A 26765-nucleotide genomic window follows, 5' to 3' on the forward strand; every position below is an offset into this window, starting at 1 on the left:
ATTAAAAATACTCTAAGATATTATTATTACTATTATTATTATTTATTTCTTAGCAGACGCCCTTATCCAGGACGACTTACAATTGTTACACGATATCATATTATACATTATTTCACATTATACAGATATCACATTATTTTTACATACAATTCCCCATTTATACAGTTGGGTTTTTACTGGAGCAATCTAGGTAAAGTACCTTGCTCAAGGGTACAACAGCAGTGTCCCCCACTGGGGATTGAACCCACAACCCTCCGGTCAAGAGTCCAGAGCACTAACCACTACTCCACACTGCTGCCCTATACTTGGCTTCAGCCAGATATCTTATGTAGGAGTTACCACTGCTTTTTGGAAATAGCAGTTTTGCACATGCTCACTGAATCCTCGTGGAAACAGTGTCAGCATGTCAGGAGTTACATTTATTTCTAAAGTGCCCAGATGTTTACAGTCCTCTTTTGTTATAGCCAATTATTGCTTTTGTTATTTGATTACTGTGATGTATTTGGATCATTTGCAAATGCAGCGTGGCAGGGCTGAGGCCCTGCACATGAAACGTGTGTTCTTGTTTTGTGTATTTTTTGTTCAGGGGTTTTGTCCTAATTTTTGTAAATAGTTTTGTGTACAGGGAATTGCAGCCAATGACATGACAGCTGCACATGATTGGCTGGTGAGCGTATTCCGGTGGGGCGTCTTGTTATAAAAGGGTCCAGCGTAACACACCTCAGGGCTGCTGCAAGGCCATAAGCCAAAGAACTAAGATCATCCATGCTACCCAGACAATGAAATGTGAAAGCCGAAATCCATCGATCACTATGTGTCTAAACTGAGATTGGAGCGTTGTAGTAACTAGGGTCAGGGTTTATTTGTTATAGGAGAAACTGAAATCACCAACGACTGTGGGTTTGTTTAATTGTATAATGAATAAGGATTAGTTTAGGGATTTTAGACTTATGTAAAAGAATAAGAACATGGTGTGTAAGGTTTGATTAGCAGAGTACTGCTTGCTGTCTTCGCGGCACCTTTTGTTTGTAGTTTTGTTTTCACAGTGCTTTATTTAGCCTTTTGTGAGTTTTAGAAACAAGTTAGTTGTGGAGTACTTACATTTTTGTCATGGTTTTATACCCTTAAAATGATTTTACTCATTCCTGAAAATCTGCATTTGCGTGTGTGGGCTTGTTTCCTTATACCGAGACATCAGAGGTTTGACTTTGATAGATAAGATGTTTTATTTGATTAATCTCCAAATAACAATTTATTTAAATAAATTATCAGACCCAGAAGCATTGCTGGGTAATAAAAAAAAAGCATATACCTTTTCCATTTCTTTGAAATCATCATCAAGTTTAGTCCCCTCTGATCCACCAACCTTCTCACTCACTTTCTGTAGAAAGAAAAAGGAAAACAGTTTTAAAGCTTGATTTCAAATAAATAACATATTTTCACAGCTAAATACCATAACACAGACAAATACAAGTCTTTTCCAGAAGACGCTACTGTTTAAATGGTACAGTTACAACTCTGTATCCTAAATCAGTCCAAGGGGTTTTCAACCCTGAAACCTTCAAAAATAAAATCACCAGACCTGTGTTTTGTTGTTTGGAGGAAAGCTTTTTGACTTCCACATTAACTTATTTTTGAAGAAAAGTTGAGTCTTTGGTGAACGTGCTTGTGGCAGGGGAAACGGCAGTTGCGTCTGTCTCCCTGCACTGGGTGCTGGGAATCCATGTGAAAATTCCACGAATGTGAGTTTAATTGATTGCCCAGCCCAAACCCTGTATATAAAAAGACTTCTCTTTCATTTGCAAGTGGCTGCCGACCAGATAGGATGCATGAAAGAGACATTGTCCGAGCTACACTGTTCAAAAAGGTGCTGTAAAGACTGCAGAGTTGTCTGGGTGCTTAAGCTGGACAAAGAGCATGTAACTACAAGAAGAAGATCACCTGCTGACTCCGACGTGAAAGTTTGTGTTTAAACTCTTTTGTTTTTATATAGCAGTTTTGATTTGTGTTCTTCTTTGCACCTTCTTTTGTTTGCTGTATGAAGATTTGGCAAGACAGTTTTTTCCCTGAAAACCCAGTCAAATAAAGCCACCCACAAGGTGTTAACTACTAAAGACCTTGTTGCCTTTACTTCTACACCCATACCCTTTTGACACGTGGTGTTAGACTGGGATTAGCTTCGCTCCCAGATTTCCCAGAAGCCCAAAAGAGGATGACAAGGTGAGAGAAGAGCGTGGAGAAGCGAGTATGGCAGGCCATCCTGGAGCTGCAGCAACAACAAGCCCAGGCGATCACCGCCATGACAGTGGCTCAAGCGGAGGACCCAGATGTGATGAAGCAACTTCTTCAGCAGGTTGCCTCCACGACCTTTGCTCCCCAAGCTACAAACCACTGAGCTAACATTAAGATCTCTAAAATGACTTCAGATGATGATCCTGAGGCTTTCCTAACCATTTTTGAGAGAATGGCACAAAGCTGCGATTGGCCCGAGGATCATTGGGCCATCCGGTTGGCTCCCCTTCTACCTGGGAAGGCTCAAGCGATTTGTCGTGCCTGGGGAATGAGGAAGCGCTGGTTTACAACTCTGTGAAAGCTAGTGCCCTTGCTACTAGTAGAGGCTCCTTTCGAGAGCATGGGCATGGATTTGGTGGGAGTACTGGAGAAGTCAGAAGCGGGGTACCTGTATGTACTGGTCATTGTTGACTATGCTAGTCCATCCCATTTCTAGATGGCCGATTTCCACCTGAATTGTCAGACCATCCAGGCCAGGGCACTCTGTTCCATTTAGCGCCCTCACAGGTCGGGAGGGAGATTTATAACCAAGATTCATTCTTTATCTGTCACAAGGTCTTATGTTTAAATGAAGTAACATTTACTGGTACTGTATAGATAAAAAAAAAAGGCTACAGGTCAATTTATAACACAATCACAATCCAACCTTTAGTAAAGTACAGTATGTTCTTATAAATAATGTACTTGCATTTGGCTATGAGAATAAATTGCTACCATATTTCAAATTAGGAACATCATTTACAAATAGTTTGTAAATTGAGCCCAAAACATTTCTGAAACAAATAGCCTTGCAATAGAGTGCATTTTTGTTATTCATTAATTCATTTCTAAGGAAAGTATGCCCAGTCTCACACTGGCAAGTGCATGTGAGACACAAAAAGCACATCTAAAATAGGTGAATATGTAACGTCAGTGATGTTCTCCGTGGCTGAAGAATGTGACTAACCACATACAATACACATCTGCCTGCTCTCTTGGCTGATCTGATACAGCTTTGTCTTTGGAGTGAGAAGCAGCTTGTTATTAGCCTCCTTCACTTTGATAATTGAAGGATGGTGATACACAGACTACAGTCCTCCTCCTTAAATCCTTTCCCTATTTATTAATTCTGTACAGGCTTCCAACATAAAACCTTAATTTTGTTATAATAGAACATCATTTCATGGTTTATGGAACTGTCTTATTGTCTACAGGCTTTTTTTTTACAATTATTTATATATATATATATATTTTTTAATGGTTTGGTTATTTGTTACAGATTAGGGGTTGATCAGCCTATACCCTGCTGGGATAAGACACTGCTTTAGAGTATTTTATAACACTGGGGAATCACCATGGATTGCATACCAGGAGTACACTTAAAAATAAGTGCTTGATTTAATTCTCTGGTACTATAAAATGCTTTACTAAATTCCAGTTGTGGTGTATCCTGGCAGGATATCGGCTGATCAAATCAGCCCTCAGAAAGCAGATCATTCTTATCTGTACAACTGACAACGCAGATAAGATTCCCAAATTCTAATCCAATAGTCAGGTTAGTGTGTAATCTTAATCACACCAAGGTACCTGTTGTTATGGAAACGGGAATTCATTCACACCACCGTTTCTGTATTCACAAGTGTATGCCTTCCAATTACACTGCTGTTGATTATATAACCCACTTTGCTTTTAAAAATAGAAGTCACCAGAAAATTAAGTTTGAGATTTTTTGATTACATCTTAAATACATTTTTTAGGACCATATTCATGAAGCTTATCAGTGGTGTAACTTAAAGTCACATTGTATTTGTCTTCAAAAGAGCTCTTAAATGAAAGCTATTTCAATTAGTACAGTAGAAGTATTTTTGACTGACAAACTGCTGGTTTAGGACAGGACAGAATACGAAACAATAGGCTTAACTCTTCATACTTTTAATTACATGTTTTTGGATGCACAGATTAAAAGAGAGTACTGTCTTTGGGATATCTCTTTAGAAATGCTTTCTATTCAGCAAATGTACTATAAATAATACTAAATAGTCTGCACTCTAACTTTAAAAATTCAGTAAAATGTTTCTATACTTTGAAACTTAAGGCATTGTAATAACGTGCAATTGAAATGAATAAAATAAAAGTTATTAGCTGCTGAATAACAGACAGGATCTCCAGCCCTTACTGACGAAATAGTAGAAAAATCAAGAACGAGGTGACTTTTAATTTGCTTAACTGCAACAATTTAAAGCACACAATGCTCCATTTAAGGTTTTGGTGGTCTCAATAATTTTGTAACTTTCAGTCTGCTGGTTCTTTTTTTCTACTGCTAAATCTGGTAGCTGTTTTAGCAGCAGAAGCTGTGTGCGTAATACACCACAAGTGCGTTCGGTTGATTAGACAGTACCGTTGATCAAAGGTTGGATAATTTACTCTCTACTCTATATAAAACAGACAAGTTTCTAATACCCTCCCAAGATGCAATAATGATGGCTAACTCATTTGAACCCTTTATCGATCTGGTGAATATATTAAAGGGGTGTATAATTACTCAGGTATTTTTTTTCAGCTGGCTTGTTAAAATATACCCCCCATATCATCACAAATATACTGAAATAATATCTTCACTGCAGTACACGCAGCAATTTAGCAATAAGAATATCCGCTTTTGGATTTAGCATGCATTACAGGCCAATCTGGTGTACTGTATACCAAGCCACTATCGAATTCTGTTTGTGGTGGGTTATACCTCTTAAGTAATTATCTCAAAAACAAATGTGATCAGTCATAATGCTGGTTCTCCCTGATTATTATCAGTAGCAGCAAGATCGTAAGTACAGCCCTATAAAGACCCCTAATCCACATATTGACGCAGTTTTTACACAGCACAATATAACCTGTATTGTGGTATTATGCCCCAAATACAGGTTCCTGACTCCCTTACCAGAGTAGTCAGAAATCAACATTGGGGGGCATGGTCCAATAAAATAAGAGTAAATTAATTAACTAACAGATATATACAACAACTTTGGCAATATAGTGTGCAAATACAAATTTGTACAGTGAATTAAGTGAAGAGGCACAGATTATGTTAAACATTTATTAGCTTTTTAATGGTATTTTTTTTTAATTTATAGAATTTATAAACAATAAAATTGTCAAATGTACCTTGAAGTCTTTTCCAAACTGTACCTCCCGTTGAAGGAACACATCCTACACATGTGATTTGCTTCTGGGAGTTTGAGTCCTTGTAGGGAAAACAATTCTGAACATACTGTTTTTAAAATATATCTCGAGGTTTTTAATTTTTTTTTTTTTTTACTTAATTCACATTTTCAACATGCTGCTTATTTAGATAGCGTAAATATGATATAACTGGGCTAACTGCAGTCTGGTTAGCAGAACTCCACACCCTGAAAGCAAAAAGAAGCATTGCATGACCACAAACTAGTGTAAGTTTAACAAAACTACACATCTTATTGGGACCAGGTAGTGGTGCGGTTATTTAACCCAGTTAATAGACTCTGTGAAACTCAACTCTGTACTGCTGATTAAACAAACATCTGTGGTTCTTGGGTATGGTTTTACATGTATGTGTTTATTGTTGTGATGCACTAAACTGATTCTAAATGGCAGGTTACATACATAAAACCATAGTTTAGATGGTTTAAACACACTTTTATTTAGCCTGTGTGAAAGACGTACTGTCCCATAAGGAAGTATTCTTGTTGTACTGATACACCAACTGCTGAAAATGAATCCCTGTTTCTTGCTTGTACAACACATTAGTCAGCAACTGACTTGAAAAGCAGTGAGATCTACTGACAAGTAAAATCAAGCTCATATTCTTCATGCTCAGATAAAAAGTAATTCTTCTATGTGTTAGTCTCAGAAGATTGTGTACTCTGCAGTGGAATGCAGTAGAGTGTGGAAAGTGCTTGCCTGTCTGCTTTAGTGTCTGTCCTCCATCAGCATCAATAAGGTCACCACACCGAACAGTCACATCAGGATAAATTTTGTAAGCACACTGCAATGCATCCACAGGGAGCATCAAAGATAAGATCAATATGTGTCAAAAATATGCAAAGCAAGGGCTAAATAAGTCCCACACTGGCGTCCTGGTTGAAACAGAACTCTTTTTTTATATGGGATAGAGAGGGAGTGGCCTTTTGACTCATTTGTCCTTATGAAGGGTGTGGGGAACCCCAGTTTCATTATTGATTCTCCATCGTAGAATAAATGTTGGCAATAGTGTTACTACCCATGAATCTTAATTACTTACAGTACACAAAATATTTGACTAAAACCATTGGAAAACAATTAAAATACAGTGCACTCCGTTTATAAAAAATACTGATATAAAAACCAACCGCACATAGTGATCAAAACCACTGGGACAAAATCATTCCTATAATAACCAATGTAACATAATCTGCTTGTAAGAATCAAGCAATCTGCTTATAATACTCATTTCAGGGCAAACTGACTACATGTAATACGGTACTTGATCAAGTGCAATGACGTGCCTGGTTTGAGTGGTTTAAAAACGAGAGGGGATTGTTTTTAAGAAAATGCACGGAGAAGCCAAAGACGCAGACATTGGGTCACGTGAAAAATGGTTCGAAAACGAGTGGATCGAAATGAGACATGACTTTGTTGAAGAAGACATTTGGAATTCAGATGAAAGTGGAATTTACTTTCGAGCCCTGCCCAATGGCAAAAAATAAATAATAATAATACTGCATCTGCCTGGATGATGGGCTACCTATTCAGCGAGTGGCTGAAGGACTGGGATCGAAAGTTGGGTCTCGAAAGGAGAAAGATTTAGCTTCTTGTGGACAACTGCACAGCCCACATGACGAAAGATATAGCATTGAGGAACTTCCGACTAGAATTCCTCCCAAAGAACAAAACTTCGATGCTTCAGCCATGTGCTCAGGGAATTATCAGAACTGCCAAGGCATACTGTCATGAGCAAATGGCTCACACAGTGTTGCAACACATTGACGATGAGAACAACAAGGCTACTACTGTGGAAATTGCCAGGAAGATCAGTCTTTTAGATGCCATTCTAATGCTCGCAAACGCCTGGTCTGACATCAGTGTTTCAACAATCTGGAATTGCTGGAAAAAAGGAGGTCTGGTCTGTAAAAGCATCGCCCTCACCGCGGTTCATTGCCCCTTTAAAAACACCGACCCAACACACACAAATGGATTTTTAATAAACACACACAAAAACAAAATATAAACAAAACAAACACCTAGCTCTTTTATGAGCACTAACTAAACAAAACAGGACCCTAACTAAAAAAAACAGGACAGCTAAGCTGTTTACCTGTAACAAAAACAAAACAAACAAAACCGCACACACAAAAAAGGCTTCACTCTACCTTTTTCCTTTTAAATTACAGCTGTACCCACACACCAGCACAGTCGGGCTTCTACCCTCTTCAGCAGCCGCACTGAGCAGACTAACTGCTCCCCTTATAAACCCTGCACCTGGCTCTAATTTTCAATCATAGCCAGGTGCAGGTGATAATTAACAATTAAACAATTAACAAAACAAACCAAAATGTGCCTTACGCACATGTTTTTCTGCAGGGAGGTTTTAACCCCCTCCCTGCTGTCTTACAGGTCATAGCACCTACGGAGGAAGCAATTCTTGTTGAGCTACCAAGGTGGTTCGACTTTGGTGGTTCGTTGCCACTGCTGAGTAAGGATATGGGACCATGTATTTCTTTCTTCATGGCTCGCTTGCCAGAGCTTCTTATGCCTTGTTATGGACCCTTATGGTCATTATTTACCGTGTTTCAAGGGGCAAGAATAGATTGTATTGAATCTTCCGCTTTGCTCAGCTTCATCATCACTGAACCAGTCAATTATGCCTAGGGCTTCTGATAAACGGTTTTAACCAATACAGAGATAAAACACCCTCGATACAAAAAAAAATTAAAATCGGTGTATATCCAATAAACACTGGAAAAACACTTGCAATGGTTACTGAATTCACATTGACATCACCCCTTTCACAGTGAAAAAAGAAACTACTACTGAGTGGAAGCAAATTCCTACATTTATTTTGGATTTAAAACAAGTTTACAATTAGAAGCAGAGGATTGTTCTACAATTGCGTGATTTAAAACTATATTACAGTTAGATAGCGAGGATTTACAATACATGCTTGTGGGATTTAAAACCGAAATTGTGGTGAAATGTAAAGAAAAATCCTACATACAAAAACCCCAGAAGAATATGCCCGTGACCATAAGGATTTCGTTGTGGAAGACAGCAAAGGAAAGATGGTACAACTGTGCAAGTACTGTCGAGTTACTATACATATTGTGACAGAAAAAAACACCCAAGAATTTTGGAAAGTAACCAAAAACTATAATTTTATACAGTGTATAAAACATTTTGTGATGAGGCTCCAGTCGTGGTGACATTGTCAAATTTGTCAATGGGTGGAACGTGTCATTGACCAATCAGAAACATTGACCAATCAGAAAGCAGCACCTCTGCCTGCCATTTTATAATATGCTTTTTTTAACATTGATAGATTTTTCAATTCAACTGAAAACTGGATTTGTCAAAGAAACCACAAATCACCAAATCTACAGTAATCAATATCTTGAAAAACAAACGAACAAGCAAAGCACCAGACGGTTTTAACACAACGAAGAAGGAACCAGACATTGAAAAATGTACTTGTTTTCTAGTTTTACAAAGATTTTATGATTGAGTGTTACGTTTGGGATCAATTCAGATGGTCTAACTTACTTCCTTTGATTATTTATGTTACTAAAGCCCATTACTGCAGATGGCCTCGATCTATCACTTCTGTGTCAACTTCTAATTTAATCTCTGTGTTGGACTAATAACCTGTGTTAAAAGAAATCAATAGACCGATAGGTTCACTGGCACTTTTCAATGTTAATAGGGAATAAGTCAGTCTTGTATGTCCAGAAATAGTGCAGTGACATTTTCTACCCCAAATGAACTGTGAATCATTAAAGACCACATTTGTTTTATTGCAGAGCTGTTTTCAGTATCTCTTATGCAATGAATAGCTTTTGCATTTGCAGCACCACTGAAAAAATAAACACAGTAATTATGCTGTCTGAAAAATGCTTGGTTACAATGGAACAGAGGGGTGATTTTCATCCATTGCAATGCCAGTTTGTCAGAATCAAGCAAAGCAAATTACAGTATTAATAATGTGTCCTTCTGGTCCCCTCTGTCACATATCAGATGTTGCACATCTCAGCATCAAAACTGCAGATGGGATAAGTTACATTTAAATAGGGACATATTGCACTTCTCTACTTTAACAGACTTGGCAATTGAGTGTAACTAACCATGAAATAGAGAGACACAGAAACACTGCAAGAGCAGGCTCCATTTTGTGCCTGACTAGAATTGTAAATATGTCTTCTCACATCGATGCTGCATATAAAGGTTGCACTTCATATTATTTACATTTTCTTCCTATTTCATTTACAAGGCTTACTAACGAATTACACTTTTCAACCACCAAAAATGTAAGACCTTTGTCAAAGAAGTTTATATTATTATTTGTTTATTTTTTAGAATTTATTTTAGTATTTGTAAAATAAGCACAACTGAGTGTTGTATCATTATTGATGAAAAAGCTAAACAAAATAGTGAAAAATTACCGCAAGGGTGTGCAAATCTTCCCCAAATATTTATAATATTCACTTTGTTTGTACTTCAACAGTAAGGACATTATGGACTAATGGAAGTACAAAAACCAATACATCTTCAGGCAAATCACTATTATGCAACATAAGAGCTGCATAGAAGGAAATCACTATGACGTCACAGTCTAACATTCTCTGGAATCACATGAATCAGCGTGTGATCCTCACTCAGCTACAGTACACATGGACATCACAGAGGTTCTTACCAACCGAAGCAATCCAGCCACCCTCCTTGCTAATCTCACACAGGCAGAAATCCCTTCTGTGTTTAACCAGTTCCGACTGCGAACAGCTTTACTATAAATATCTCCTTTTTTACCCAGCGTCTCGGCTGGGATTAAACATTCAGGAAGATTTGCAGGTTATTTAAGGGATGATAATGTAGGATTAGGTTGCTAGGATGATCCCCTTTATTGTCCTGATATAGTTTGGAGAATATATCAACCTTTTTTTATGGCGCTCATGGGAACGTGCTTTTTTTTGGGGGGGGGGGGGGGGCAGGGGGTTGTGTGGAGGATAAATTAAAAACAAAACATTAAAAACTGGCAGAGTGGCATTGATAACTGTGTAGTGTTAGTGGATATGACCAGGCTACACACTTTTATTTCTGGTATTTTATTATCTTGTCCTTTGTGTGCCAAAATGTCCCAATTGAGCAAGACACTAGCTAATGACAGAGTCAGTTGTAAATATTATAAGCAGTTTCAATTCTAATTACATTTTAATAGCGTTTTTTTACCTCATGGTGGTTAATGCTTTTAACCTTGTCTCATCTCACCGACGGGGGACAGAATCTGTAGCTGCAGTGAATCCCACAACACTGCTCGTTACACGCTCTCCCTCTTTTAACCTTGGTGATCGGCTGCAGCCAATCTGTGAGATCCGGATCACGGGGCTGGGCACGAACCAACGACCCTGTGCACTGCAAGCAAGCATCTAAACCAGGACTTCTCAAACTCGGTCCTGGGGACCCCCTGTGTCTTCTGGTTTTCATTCCAACCAAGCTCTCAATTACTTAACTATACCCTTAATTGAACTAATAATTTGCTTAATTAGACATTTTTTACTTGTTTTCAGCTCTTAAACAGTTGCAGTTCAAGTTACTTATCAAATGTTACAGCTGACTTGAAATATGCAACTGTTCAATAGCTGAAAACAAATAGAAATGTCTAATTAAGCAAATTGTCAGTTCAATTGAGGGTCTAGTTAAGTAATTGAGAGATCGGTTGGAATGAAAACCAGCAGACACAGGGGGTCCCCAGGACCGAGTTTGAGAAGCCCTGGTCTAAACTACAATGCAAAGGAGTCAGGCTCGTCTGCTCTTGTAGTTATTTAGCTTTTAATAACATCTCATCTCACCAACACAGGGACAGAATCCTTAACAGCAGCGTATCACAAATATATTTCTACATCAATAAAGGACAGTATTAACTTTTTTTTTTTCATTTTAAATCCCCACTCCACCCTTTGTGAAAAAAGTTTGGATACTCAATTTAAATAGTGTAAATATAATGATTGTTGTAATTATTATTCAAAGCTTTTTTAAACAAACAAGAACAATCCTAGATGTCTCTTTCAGTCTATTGCAAAATTAACAAATCCACATTCAGAGTCTATTCTATCAAGTGTGCATCAGTGCTGTGATGACTTTATGAATCACTTTAACAAGAAAGTCACTGACATTAGAAATCAGATACCTAACTGTGTATCAAATTTAGATGTGTCATCTAACAATGATACTCTTACCCTTGGTCATACAGCCCCCAAACAAACTTTACAAACTTCAGAGCATTTTTCCTTGCTTTGCGAAATGGATCTGGTTACTACAGTTAAAAAGATGAAACCCACAACATGTGCGTTAGACCCTACTCCCACTTCACTTTAGAATAATTCCCTAAAATAAACACTGCAGTCTTGAATATTGTTAACAGTTCTCTTTTATCAGGTACGGTGTATGAAATCTACTACGTGTTCCCTTGATCCAATTCCTACCAAATTATTAAAAGACATATTTTGTGCCATTAATACACACATCCTATCAATTATAAATTAATCACTTCTCTCTGGTAGAGTTCCCTCTGCATTTAAGGTCGCGGTGGTAAAGCCTTTGCTAAAAAAAAACAACCTTTATCCTAATGCAGTTAGTAACTGTAGGCCAATATCCAATCTCCCATTTTTAGCCAAGGTTTCAGAGAGTGTTTTTGCCGACCAATTACATACATTTCTAGCTCGTAATACTGTATTTGAGAAATTTCAATCTGGATTTGGTGCTGCACACAGCACAGAGACGGCCCTTGTTAGGATAGTAAATTATCCCTTGATTAATTCTGACTCTGGCTTCTCTTCAATTTGAATTCTCCTAGATCTTGGTGCTGCTTTTGACACCGTAGATCATTCCATTCTATTAAATCTGCTTGAAAGTTTAGTGGGGTTGTCTGGAGGTGTTCTATCCTGGTTTAGGTCTTATCTTTCCGATAGGTTCCAGTATGTCTCTGTTGGGTAGACAAAATCAGATTTGTCAGAAGTTACCTGCGTTGTTTCGCAGGGCTCTATTCTAGGTCCCCTGTTATTCTCTCTGTATATGCTGTCCTTAGGCGATATTGTCCACAGGCAGAGTTAATTTCCATTGTTGCAGATGACACCCAGTTATATTTAGCCATAAATCCAGCCAATCCTTCTACTGAGGTGACATTATCCTCTTGCTTTGCTGACATCAAGTGTTGAATGTCATATAACTTCTTAATGCTGAATTCGGATAAAACAGAGGTCATGCTTGTTGGCTCACAGCATCAACAAAAAATGACGAATTATGAAAGTTAGACCTTAGCAGTCTCTCATCGGAATTAAAATAAAAAATTAGAAATTTGGGGATCCCAATCTATCTTTTGAGAACCATATTAGGAAAATAACTAAAATATCATTCTATCATTTGAAAAATATAGCTAAGCTTAGGCCAAGTATTCCTGCACCTGATGCTGAGAAGCTGATGCATGCTTTTGTTTCATCAAGGATTGACTACTGCAATGCACTTTTCTCTGGTATCTCAAAACATCTGGTATTCCTCTTAGAAGCTTATTCAAAACACAGTGGCTAGACTAAAACCAAGAAAATTAACAATATTACCCATCTTAGCATTTTTACATTGGCTCCCGATGGCATATAGAATTGATTTTAAGACCTTGCTACTAACATATAAGGCCCTTAATGGTCTAGCACCTGTTTATCTGCAGGAGTTGCTGATCCCATGCCATCCTAGCCGCTCTCTGAGATCACAGGATGCGGGGCTGCTTGTTGTTCCCAGAGTCAACAAAAGTAATACGGGAGGCAGGGCTTTTTCCTGTAGAACACCAAAATTATGGAATGCTCTGCCTGTATTTGTCAGGGAAGCAGATACCGTTACAGTTTTTAAATCAAGACTTAAAACGTATTATCATAAATTGGCCTTTTTATCTTAATGGGTTTGAATGTAGCTTTTAATTGCTGCTTTTATTGTGCTATTATTGCATCATTGTATTTTATCTTACTATTTGTTATTAGTACTGTTATGTAAAAGTGTATATGTATGTCTATATTGGCACCTATGTTTATATGTATTTATTTATTTTACACTTTATTCTACACTGTTTTTAATCTGTTTTATGATCTGACAGTGGTAGATGTATATGTATTATGTTATACTAATGTATCGTTTTATCTTAATGTATCATTCTCTTTGCTACGTTTAACACAGTGCTTTGAGATACCCCTTTATAAAAGCACTATAAAAATGTAAACACATAAATAAATAAATAACTCATTTAAGACTGATATAGTAAAACCTCTGCTCAAGAAACCCACCTATTTCCAATATCCCATTTCTGTCTAGTCTTAGAAAAAGTTGGGGTTGAGTAGTGGCTGATTTCTGGGAGTTCATAACATATATGAGAAATTTCAGTCTGGGTTCAGGCGTTCTCACAGCACTGAGACAGCACTTATTCGAGTGGTAAATGATGTGCTGTTATCCTCAGACATGGGCTCACCTTCGGGTCTTATATTACTAGATTTAACTGCTGTATTCGCTTTTAATTGATCGCCTTAAAAATATGGTGGGATTGTCAGGTAGTGTCCTGTCTTGGTTTCGATCCTATCTCTCAAACAAGCTTCAATTTGTTAAAATTGAGGAGAAGACTTCTTTCTTTTTTGTCATTGTTACACTGAGGATACCTAATTATATCTATCTCTCAAAGAGGGTGAACCTCTGCTGCAAATATTTTGAACAGTGGTGCTCCAATAAAGATTTTCTTGGCCGATACCGATAGCCGATGGTTATCTACCCATATCGGCCAATACCAATAGGATACCGATTAATAATAGATAGTGCAGGCAAGCTATTGTAAACTACAAGAACAAGGCATATGGCCTATATTAAACTGTTTTATAATTATAAATGTTAAAAAAATGAACAGATACGGTTTACTTGTTGTATTTATGACAAAAATGAACAGGTGATGATTCTGGGATCTCAGAAACAACAAAATAATATACATTTGTCTGATTTTGTCCTTGACAGCATCTCTCCTGAATTTAGAATGGAAATGAGAAAGTTAAGAGTGATCTTTGACCCAGATCTTTCTTTTGAACCACACATTAGAAATGTTTCCAAAATCTCATTCTTTCATCTAAGAAATATCACCAAATTGAAAACTATTCTTTCCCGACCTGATGCTGAGAAACTGATGCATGCTTTTGTATCCTCAAGGATTGATTACTGTAATGCCCTATTCTCTAGTACTCATAGTCATGTTATTTCTCATCTGCAACTTGTACAAAATGCTGCTGCTGGAGTTTTAACAGGGACAAAGAGACAATAACACATTATCCCTGTGCTAGCATCTTTGCACTGGCTTCCTGTCTGGTTTAGGATAGATTTTGAGGTGCTGTTTTTAACCTATAAGGCTTTAAATGGCTTTGCCCCATCTTACTTAAATGATCTTTTAACCCCATATGTTCCTAGACGCTCATTCTTTTGTTCATTTTACTGCTTATTGCTACTTTGTGTAAAATGTATTAAGGTTTGTATCCTTGTAAAGCGCTTTCCAGTGATCTATCGAGAAAGGCGCTATATAAAATTAAAGATTGATTGAAATGTTTTTCCAAAATCATTTATCACTCAATAAAATATTATTCACAGGCCTTTACAATGGGGATTGGACAACCAAATACAATTTTTATTATAGTGTGAACTGTAAAATCACCTTTCAAAAAGCACATCCCTCTAAAAGACTTGCAGGACTTAAGCCAATTATTTATATTCAATTACAAACAGTATTAGAGCATTTTGACACATTTCACTGCTTTTTTTGTAGGAAATGCAGTACAGATAACTACTTTGCACTTTGCTGAGTATATTTCTCTTGATCATCAAATTCAAATGCACAATTCAATAAAAGAATACCTTGGGCCTATACTACCTTGTCACTAAAGGTGCAGTATACCACAATTAGTTTTAACTGCTTGCTGAAATATGGTTCATTAGAGTCAGTATGCTGCATTCTTTTGTAGTTTAGCTTTTCTATTTCCAGGTTTATATTCCCCTGTGATGGGGTGTAGCCTATTTTGTGGTGGTTTTGTATTGTTAAGAGTGGATATGAGTGAGTTTGAGGTGTGGTTCAGTGAGTGAGTTTGTGTGAGGAATGTGTGGAATGTGTCTGGGCTAATGAGGTGCGAATTGCCCAATTAGCCCAGGCACCTGTATAAAAGGGAGTGGTTGGGTATGTTAGTGGGTGAGTGTTTGTGAGAGTGAGAAGACCTGTGTGAGAGAGTGAGTGGGTCTTTTTGTATAGTTCGTGTTTAAAGCCTGTTTTTGTGTTTGTCTTTTTGGTTGGCCATCGTGCCTTTTGTTTTGTGTATTTTGTTTAATTAAAAGTCTTTTATTTTCCCTGCACATCCTGACTCTGAGTCTCCTTACCCCGGTCAGCCTGTCACATCCCCAGATCAAGTTTTAGCTGTGGGGACACATACTTCTTTATTGCTTTTAAACCTATTTTTAATAGTGCAGGAGCTCCAAGTAAAACAGAGGCTTGCTTGCACACCACCTACATTATTTTTTATCATAAGGGTCTTCTGTTTTCTATCTGAGCACCACATTCAAATATACATTAAAATATGTAGCGCACACTGTTATATCCATATATATAAAAAAAAAATCAGTAAATAAAAAATCTAGCACCATGAACCCTCCAGAAGAATTGAATCACATTACCGTCTTGCCATGTTATGGCCCTACACCACATACCATGCTGGAGCTCCCATTGAGCAAGTGCAGCATACACCAGACTCAGTTCCCTAAGGTCTAACGTACCCTAAAGCAATACATTCCTAACCCTTTGCCATTACTGACACTAAAGCCTCTGCGTGGTAATCTGATTTGTGACAATGTATGCATATTATGTAACGCAGGGTCGAGTCTGTGCTGTGTGATGCGTCCTAGCTTATACAGCCATGTGCCGCGAGACTGCATGAAACAGCCAGCTGGCTAGATTGAACGTACCTCAGTGACATACGCTCCATCTGGCCTGGAGTGAGGAGAAAACAGTCATGCGAACGCTCTGCTGTGTTTTCATGCATCACAGATACACCCCTGCAGGCCTGCGGATAACCAGGCCCGTGACAGAGATCATGTTCCTGCTAATATAACTGTATTACTGCAGTGAAATCATCGTGAGGCTCCCTTAAGACAAGGAAGGAACTCTTTCTAGGCCTGTATTTTTTCTGTCATGAATTGTGGTGCTCATGAAATGTACTGCATTGGCAACACTGAAGACTGAAATCCTCTCTATTTATTCACAAGCAGTGGCAACGTGAACATCCCCATCCCCCACATCTCCATCCTTCTCATCCAGTCCTAGAACTCTCTTTGTAAGATTTCCTTCAAAGATGCCTATTGTACTGAACAGTAAAAGTACCAAAAAAAGAGTACAGTATGAGTATAACACTGAATAGACGTGAGCAAGGTGTAACAACCACAGCAATGTGCAGGAAGTTACGCAGGATGTAACAAAGACTTAACAAAGACTTCCCCAGTACAACTGATTCATATGAACACAATTTCAAGGGCATTCAAGCTCTATCTTGCATCCAAAAAACAGGAACATGACTCTCGATATTAGGTAATGGTTGACACTCTGTGAATTCTATTAGAGCTATTTCATCAACAGCAACAGTTAGTCACCATTGAAATGAAAAGCTAGATCATCATTGAATCTCCTGCTGTAGATAAGTGATTGAAAAGGAATCCCACTAATGAATATTGCTTATATTCTTCTGAGACCATTCCTCATGGTCTTCCGAGATCAATGTATTGTTGAAAAGAAAAGAAAGGTAAACCGAATGGGAATACTGATGCATGGGCAGGTTCTATCTAGTTGAAACGTGTCTGCCTGCTGACTGAGTCTCTGTCATCCTGGATTACAAATGGAACCCAGGGGGATGCTAAGGGAGGAGGTGTAAATGCAGTGCAATAGAAGTCTAATGTGCGGCATTTTACAGAACTAGACCTGTTTTGTCTGTGAGAAACAAATACTATAGTTTCTAATTAGGGTTGCACACAGGACTGTAGTCCCTCAGGCATTCATTTACCTTGTTATGCTCTTGTGAAATTGTATCCGATTGCATAATTAATGGGTCAAATTATTTTTTCTCTTTGTGACTGAAGGAATGGAAAGGACTGACTGTCTGGAAATTATACAGTATAACTTAAAACAAACAAGATCATTTTTGGTTTTCCTATCTGTACATTGCTGCTGTTAACTCATTAATTACTGCCTGGGGTAAAGTGATCTCATTGAAAACACACTTTATAACTGTATCAATATCTAGCTTCTGGTATATATGGAGGAATCTGATTTTTAACAAAGTTATTTTTAGGCTGTTGTTATTTTTACATTTTTATTTTGTTTGATAAATCACTGATAGTGAAAATAGAATGTCTTTAAAAGCTGGACATAAAAAACAAAATATTCTACAATTTAGCATGTACTGTTTTTCAGGTAAGCATTTCAATATTTAGGCACACTTGTTGTATAACAACTCTAAAGAAAAATCTCAATTTTGAATGTGACAACACCATTTTTTTCTGCTTTAATAAATATTAGATTTAAATCGTGAAATATCTTGAAATGCCTATTTTTAAAATATGAAATACAGTGTTCAGCTGTAGTTATGTTAACTGCAGAAGTACTCTATGGTGTTAATATATGAAGGCCTAGAACAAGCATTTGCATACCTCCTCATTATATATGACATTGGCATGGCAATGCCTAAAGCAGTGACCTTTTCCAGTTGAACACCTCAGTCTTCTTGACAGAACCTTGTCCGCTGGGACGTGTGTGCTGCTGCAGTGCAGTTTGACAATAACTCCCTTAAATCCCTGGGGAACAGTTTCAGGAAGCCAGTTATAAAGGCTCTGAGGAACATCTAACACTATGAGTGCCTGGAATACTGATAGTTTCTTCATGCACTTGGAAAAACCACCCACATCCTAAATGATCTGGTACCACGAACAGTGGATGAGCAAGGTTTGTTTTATGTGGGTGCTGGGTATGAATCTCATTAGAGAATGTACAGTATCTGCTAAGAAATTAATAATAATAATAATAGTATCTATTAACATGCATATAGGATGGGAGGGTAATAAGTAATGGGTTACAACATTTTCGCTTTATCATTCAAAAATATATTTTGTTATAAATATACATATTTTCTGATGTTCGTTAGCCTAGCCTACAAACTGGACACTAACTCAGTGTACTGTCTCTATACAGCAGACATTTAAAACACAATAATATGCCAGCTGAAATGGTTTATGAGATTTGAGCAATTGTAAGTGCAACCGATTTACAAATTCATATCTGCCCACCTAACTGGAATGCTTTAAAAAAAAAGTCATTTAAGAAATAAAAACGTCCTTCTTAAATATCTAAAAGCACACGGATTAACAGCAGTACAAGACTAATTTTTATAACTTTTTGATTATTGTATCAATATGTTTGAGAATTGAGCAATTGACCTCCAATTATACTGTAATGCATGTGAACACCCACCAATAAAGCAAATAACATAGTCACCTCTACATTTTAAAAAATGTTGTTGATACCACCTGTCATATGCTTGTGTACAAATAACTATGAACTTCAGTAACATATGTCATTATCCGTGCACAAATCATTTGCAGATTTTTCCATGTTTCCACGTTTTCTGTTTTTTTTTTTAGTACACAGTTTACAACGATATCCAAAGCACCATTTTATAAGGTTTCTGTTAAGATTTCTCAAGTGGAATTGACTGATGTCTTTGCACTGGGAAGCCACAAGAGTAATGCCATGCCAAGGACTTACTCAATGTACAAAAGCAGTGCTTAAAACTTAAAACTGTTATGTTTCTTGTTTTATTATCTGGCATTTAGCCCAGGGTTGCGTCTGTCTCTACAGTACAGTTGAGTTTATTCTATAGCAACCACTCAAGGATGCTCTATTTCACCACACAACACCTAACATATATTTAGAAATAGATGTATTCTCAACACGGGTTGTTTAGAATTTGAAGTCACCCAATTCCACAAAATAGTGTCCCTTCTATCACCTAAATAATTTCAAATATTGCTTACTTCACGCTGAATAGTATATTTAAAATGTAAACATTTTATCACATTCTTGCTTCCTGTAGAGAGGGGGTGTGGCATGGCAGAGGCCTGCCCCTGTAAATAATGTATATTTGTCGGGGTTTATAAATAAAACCTGTTTTTGTATGATTTGTAAATAAAATGTGTTTACATTTACAAACAGTGTGTGCTAGATATGGCAGGGCTGGGAGGTTATGCTTCCCTCCTTGACTAATTGAAGTTTAATGTGCAGCAGGTGGCCAGGTGTTAATTGACTAAATGAGTATCAATTAACCCTGGTCATCTGCTTTTAAAAGAGGCTGAAAAAGCCAGTCCTTTGTTTGTAACTGTTCTTGTATACCAGTGTGAAGATGCATGCCTGCGTGGATAGCCAGGGAAGAGTAAAGCAGATGGATCAACCAAGAACGGCCATATGTATACAGGGGTTCTGTGTGTGTTTATGGTAGGGATTAATATAGGGGATTTTAATCCCGCCACAGAATAGTTTATTTGTGCAGGGATAAGGTTCCTGATGCGGGACCTCCCTTTTAGTGGGAGCAGCGCTCGGCCTGAGCTTGGCCACCTTTTGTTTTATTAGCTGTTTTACCCACTGTGTTTTGTTTTGTATTTTTGTGTAAAGTGCACCTGTGTGTGTCCTTCCGCACTCGGGATATCACTGCTGGTATCCTAGTGGAAGCCATCAACCACTGAACCTGCCTGTGATTTTAAATAAAATCGGCACATCTGATCGATGTTTCAACTGCAAACCCTCTGTGTCGCTCTTGTCTCAGCAGATACCCACACAGTAACATAACTTATAGAGGAGGGTATAACTTGTGTGTATATACAGTGCCTATAGTCTACACCCCCTTTCAAAGTTTTCACCTTTTGTTGCCTTATAGCCTGGAATTAAAATGCATTAAAATTGTTTTTTTTTTCATTTATCTACACATCCTACCCCACAACTTCCAAGTGAAAAAAATATTCCAGAAATTTGTAGAAAATTAATTTAAAAATAAAAACTGAAATAGCTAAGTGGATAAGTAACCACCCCCCTTGTAAGATAAATCCTAAATTAGCTCAGGTGTAACCAAGCACCTTCAAAATCACACACCAAGTTAAGTGGCCTTCACCTGTGTTAGATTGTAGTGATTCACATGATTTCAGGACAAATTCAGCAGTTCCTGTAGGTTCCTGTAGTGCATTTCAAAGCAAAGACTCAACCTTGAGCACCAAGGCGCTTTCAAAAGAACTCCGGGACAAAGTTGTTGAAAGGCACAGATCAGGGGATGGGTATAAAAAATATCAAAGGCCTTGAATATCCCTTGGAGCACGGTCAAGACGACTTTTATGAAGTGGAAGGTGTATGGCGCCACCAAGACCCTACCTAGATCAGGCCGTCCACCCAAACTGGATGACCGAGCAAGAAGGATACTGATCAGAGAGGCTACCAAGAGGCCAATGACAACTTTGCAAGAGCTACAGGCTTTTATGGCCAAGACTGGTCAAAGTGTGCATGTGACAACAATATCCCAAGCACTCCACAAATATTGCCTGTATGATAGGGTGGCAAGAAGTAAGCCATTACTCAAGAAAGCCCACCTTGAATCCTGTTTGAAGTATGCAAAAAAACACTCGGGAGATTCTGTAGCCTTGTGGCAAAAAGTTTTGTGGTCTGACGAAACTAAAATTGAACGTTTTGGCCTAAATGCAAAGCGTTATGTTTAGCGCAAACTCAACACAGTGCATCACCCAAAGAACACCATCCCTACTGTGATGGTGTGGTGGTGGTAGCAGCATCATGCTATGGGGATGTTTCTCATCAGCAGGGACTGGGGCACTTGTCAGGATAGAAGGGAAAATGAATTGAGCAAAGTACAGAGAAGTCCTTGAGGAAAACCTGCTGCCCTCTGCAAGAAAGCTGAAACTGGGACGGAAGTTCACCTTTCAGCATGACAACGACCCAAAGCACACAGCCAAAGCTACACTGGAGTGGCTAAGGAACAAAAAGGTAAATGTCCTTGAGTGGCCCAGTCAGAGCCCCGACCTAAATCCAATCGAAAATTTGTGGCATGACTTGAAGATTGCTGTCCGTCAACGCATCCCAAGGAACTTGACAGAGCTTGAACAGTTTTGTAAAGAAGAATAGTTAAATATTGCGAAATCTAGGTGTGCAAAGTTGGTAGAGATCTATCCCAACAGACTCACAGCTGTAATTGCTGCCAAAGGTGCTTCCACCAAGTATTAACTCAGGGGGGTGGAGACTTATCCAATTATGATCTTTCAGTTTTGTATTTTTAATGTATAATTTTTTTCTCAATGAAAACTTTTTTCCCCTTAACAGTGTGGAGTATGGTGTGTAGATAAGTGGAAAAAAATCCTCATTTAAATGCATGAAACTCTGAGACACTGACACAATGTGAAGAAAGTTCAAGAGGGTGTAGACTTTCTATAGGCACTGTATATGTGTGTATATGTATATATATATATATATATATATATATATATATATATATATATATATATATATATATATAAATAAATAAATAAATAAATAAATAAAAATTATTATTTGTTTATTTATCAGACGCCTTTATCCAAGGCAACTTACAGAGACTAGGGTGTGTGAACTATGCATCAGCTGCGGAGTCACTTACAATTACGTCTCACCCGAAAGACGGAGCACAAGGAGGTTAAGTGCCTTGCTCAGGGTCACACATTGAGTCGGTGGCTGAGGTGGGATTTGAACCGGGGACCTCATATATATATATATATATATATATATATATATATATATATATATATATACACATACACACACAATGCCCTCCGAAAGTATTGGGACAGCGAGGTCTAACCTGTTATTTTTGCTTTACAGTAGAGCAATTTGTATTTGCGATCATGAGTGTAATATGAATAATAAGTACAATAATATATGTTTTATTTTGGGGTAGTTCCATGCATACATTTGATCATATTAGAACAAAAACATACGTTGTGTTCAACCCACTTATTTCAAGTGACCATAAGTATTGGGATACGTTCACCTGTAAGTAACTTTCAAGGTGTAAAAGTCTGTATTTGGTTGCATATCCCTGCAACCCATTGAGCTCACCAAACTCTTTGTGTAATCATTTGAGATGCTTTGCCAAGCCTTTGCTGCAGCCATTTTGAGTTCTTGTCTATTCTTGGGGTGTTCTGACTTCAATTTTTTCTTCAGCGTGTAAAATGCATGCTTAATTGAATTAAAATCTGGAGATTGACTTGGCCAGTCTAAGATTTTCCACTTTTTTCTCCTGATGAACTCCTTGGTTGCATTGGCCGTATGTTTTGGGTCATTGTCACGCTGCATGGTGAAGCGCCGCCCAAAAAGTATGGAAGCATTTTCTTCTACATAAGCAGACAAAATGTTTCTATAAACTTCCGAATACATTCTGATGCTGCCATCATTAGTTATATCATCAATAAAGACGAGTGAGACAGTTCCAGAGGCGGCCATGCATGCCCATGCCATGACACTACATCCACCATGTTTCACAGATGAGGTGGTGTTCTATGGAGCATCTGCAGTTCCTTTCTTTCTCCACACTTTAACCTTTCCATCACTTTGGCAAAGGTTTATCTTGGTCTCATCTGTCCATAAAACTTTGTTCCAAAACTCTCCTGGCTCATCTTTGTACTTCCGAGCAAATTCTAATCTGGATTTTCTGTTCTTGGTGCTGTTGAGAGGTTTACATCTTGCGGTGCAGCCTTCGTACTTCTGCTGTGTCAGTCTTCTGCAAACTGTGGATTTTGATACCTTCACCCCTGCACTCTGGAGGTTGTTGGTGATTTCACTGACAGTTGTTTTAGAGTTTTCCTTTACAGCTCTGATAATTTTTCTGTCATCAACTGCAGATGTTGTTCTTGGTCGACCCGGTCTTGGCTGATTATACCTGTGGTTTCTTTCTTTTCTTTCAGCTTCAAAATTGCCTGCTTTTCTTTAACAGAAAGTTCTTTGGTTTTCATATTGATTTTCGACTACGGACTCCAAACACTGATGTCAAAGTGAGACAGGTTGATAGGATGTTCACAGTTCTTTTTATGAGTGCCTAATTACCCAACAACAAATGCCTGACCAACAAGAGACACCTGTCAGCCAATTGTCCCAATACTTTTGCTCCTTCAAAATAAGGAGGTTCAACACTATCAATTTGTTTAATTGACCCAAGAGGGTAGAACTGAATTGACTTTATTAAAAATAAAACACTTAGGAGTTGTACTTATCGTTCATGGTTTTTTTTGTATTTTTTCAGGAGAAACAATTATTATTAGAGTTCATAGTGAAAATCCCAGTTTAGACTTCACTGTCCCAATACTTTTGGAAGGCACTGTATGTGTGTGTGTGTGTGTGTGTAATTATATATATATATATATATATATATATATATAATTACACACAATACATGGATATTTGCATCCTGAGCCATTCGAAAAAAAGGCATAATACCACAGTAGGACGTCAATGGCATTCATCTAGAAGGTTTATACTTGACCTTTGACCCATATTTGACTCCTGTGCACCCCGAGACCACTTTCAAACACAAAATGTCTCGTTTTCAATCACTCGACAATACCCACAATTTGTGGTTTTAAGGCACTTTTAACAAATCTGTCTCTGTGAAGATTTACAATCATCCTCCAACGGGAGTACCAAACAAGCGAGCGAGACAAATAATCTTCGACTCTGGCAGTGACTAAGGAAAAAAATAAAAATAAAAAATACCCTTTTTTTAAATGTGTTATTTTTTGCAGTTCATTATCAACACAGTTTAATTCACTGTTAATTAATTATCAAAAATAATTATATTTAAGATTCTTTAATACTGACTTAATTTACGTTATTATTATTCATTCAATTTACTTGCAATTTGAACCTCAACACACGTTTATTGTCTTTTTTTAATTACAGATACTAATATATCCATGTATTATAAAAAATAATAGATGGGCTTCAGTGAGTTAAGGAAAATAATTCCATCTCGGGTTTCTATGACAGTCTACTCGACCTAACAGTCACACAAACCCTACATGGAATAGTATTGACTGAACACTGGATAAGGCAATAAAGACCCCTCTTTGTTTTGGTTCAAGGGTGGATTTAAACTAGAATTGTCATGTTTTGAATGTTTTGGGCTAACTGTCCCCTCCCCCGACCTAACATTCCGTTCATCTACAAACTACATTAAAATATTTGTTTATAAAAAAAATTCTACCTTACTATATAGGAGGGTGTTTGAGCCTATTATTCCATTAGCAGCACAGATAGGCTGGGATCAATTGCTCAATCTCAACATTTCTGTCAGAGGGAACAGGTGTTGCAAGCAAACACCAGCTGAAAGCCAGCAGGCTTGCATAAACCACTCAACAGCAACAGGATCGAAAATAATAAGAGTATGTACAGTGTGAGGTTGCCAGCGAACATTATAGAGGACTGTTTTCCAGCAAATGTTCCAGCAAACTTGTTTTTTAAGTGAAAAATGAAATGCCTGTGATAAGTTGTTTTGAGGCATCACAATACCTTTTCTTTGTCTCAGAATTGAAGTAGTTTACTAAGAAGAATCCATTTGCTTTGGTTGTTATTACAGCAGACCAACCGCAGAGCTGAATTGCTGTATGTAAAAGTGTGAGGTAACACTCCTCCATCTGCTTTGGAATAGATACAATTCGACTTACTGTTGCAGCTACAGGGTAGAAGATAAAAATAACAATTCACCCGTGGACATAGACGGGAGATTAGCAAAATCAGAATACAAATATTGTTTTATAGAAATAAATTTCTTTCTTTAAAGCAGAACTTTTTTTTTTAATTTAAAAATAGACCTACATATTTCAATTAAGCCTATAAATTGGGTTAACCTAATTCTCTGCATTTAAGAAATGCACAAAGTACAATAATACATCACTCACCTTTTAAAGTACCATATTTGTGTTATTACAAATTCACGAAACCTTTGTTGCACTTGCTAAACTGTGACCGATACTGTGTTTAGCCCTATGTACTCCAAAGAAATGCACCATTCTGTTTTCCATTTCATTCAAGAGCAATTACTGTTAGCCATAACCAACCTTTGGGGGCTCGACAGTTATTTGGCCATCATGAACGAAATACAAACCGCACTACATGAACCTTCTTGTAGTATTCTACTATAAAACCAGTACACTGTCTGGAAAAGAAAGTATGATAAATGAGATGCAGCAGCTGAATTCATGGGGTTTCTTTTAATCAAGATGTGCATCTGGATGTCAAGATGTGCAGATGTGCATTTAGTCATTGGATTTGTACGAATATAATGTAGATTCAAAAAATGATCTGGTATCTTACTACATGATAAGTAATGGAAGGAACATCAATGGCAATGCCACGGTTCTGTACTAAATGGACAATTTAACATAGATACCTAATACTGTAGACATTCTCCAAGATTGTTTTCAGGATCTGAAAATGAGAAGCTCTACCAAATACCTGCAGTAGTGTGTTTCTTTCATTCCCATTGTACTGTACAGTCATGAATTTAAAAGGCAACACTACAAAGTTAGTTTTAGTGCAACATAACATCAGAGAGTGGCAATCAATGTCAGTGTCAAAAGGACAAAGCTATCTCAGTTAATTACTGTAGTTACTTAATAATGGATTATCTGGAAGACTTTAATAATGGGTAAAATGATACAATATGATATGCCATAATTATAACAAACTGTGGGAGATTCTTGTGCATGTTTGACTCTTAACAGTGCCCAAGCTTCATTTAGCATTTTCCTAGGCAAGTCCATTTGCCCAACAATCACTCCTGTTTTGGATCAACATTGGTTTCAATGTCTCGCAGCCAGTAAAAAGGGTCAGGCGGTTTATAGACTAGGGAGGGCCACTAAAGTAGGGCCTGAGCAATTCTAATTAAAAGGTTGTAGTGTCTCATTATGTTGAGGGGGAGGGGAGGGACTAACATCCTACAATTGAAAGAGGAAGTAAATAAAATATTAAAATTCTTGGTAAAAAAAACATTCTGATATCTGATTAATTTGGAATACTAGTCCATTGGTAATAGCAGCTGCATTAAGAAGACTTTTCAGGCTTAAAGACCATGCAGCTTTTATCTGCTATATAGATC

The 26765-nt window shown here is 37.6% G+C and overlaps 1 protein-coding gene across 2 annotated transcripts in view; it reads right to left on the reverse strand.

Annotated features, from left to right (window-relative positions):
* LOC117421486 (endophilin-A1-like) overlaps positions 1-26765 on the reverse strand; it is a 77010-nt gene that overhangs the window by 20453 nt on the left and 29792 nt on the right. For both annotated transcript variants that reach the window (XM_034035959.3, XM_034035957.3), the window contains exon 2: positions 1313-1381. In XM_034035959.3, the coding sequence (XP_033891850.1) occupies positions 1313-1381 (69 nt within the window). The remainder of the gene's footprint in view (positions 1-1312; positions 1382-26765) is intronic.

Source organism: Acipenser ruthenus, chromosome 1 (assembly GCF_902713425.1).
Source record: "Acipenser ruthenus chromosome 1, fAciRut3.2 maternal haplotype, whole genome shotgun sequence".
Classification (NCBI taxonomy): domain Eukaryota; kingdom Metazoa; phylum Chordata; class Actinopteri; order Acipenseriformes; family Acipenseridae; genus Acipenser; species Acipenser ruthenus.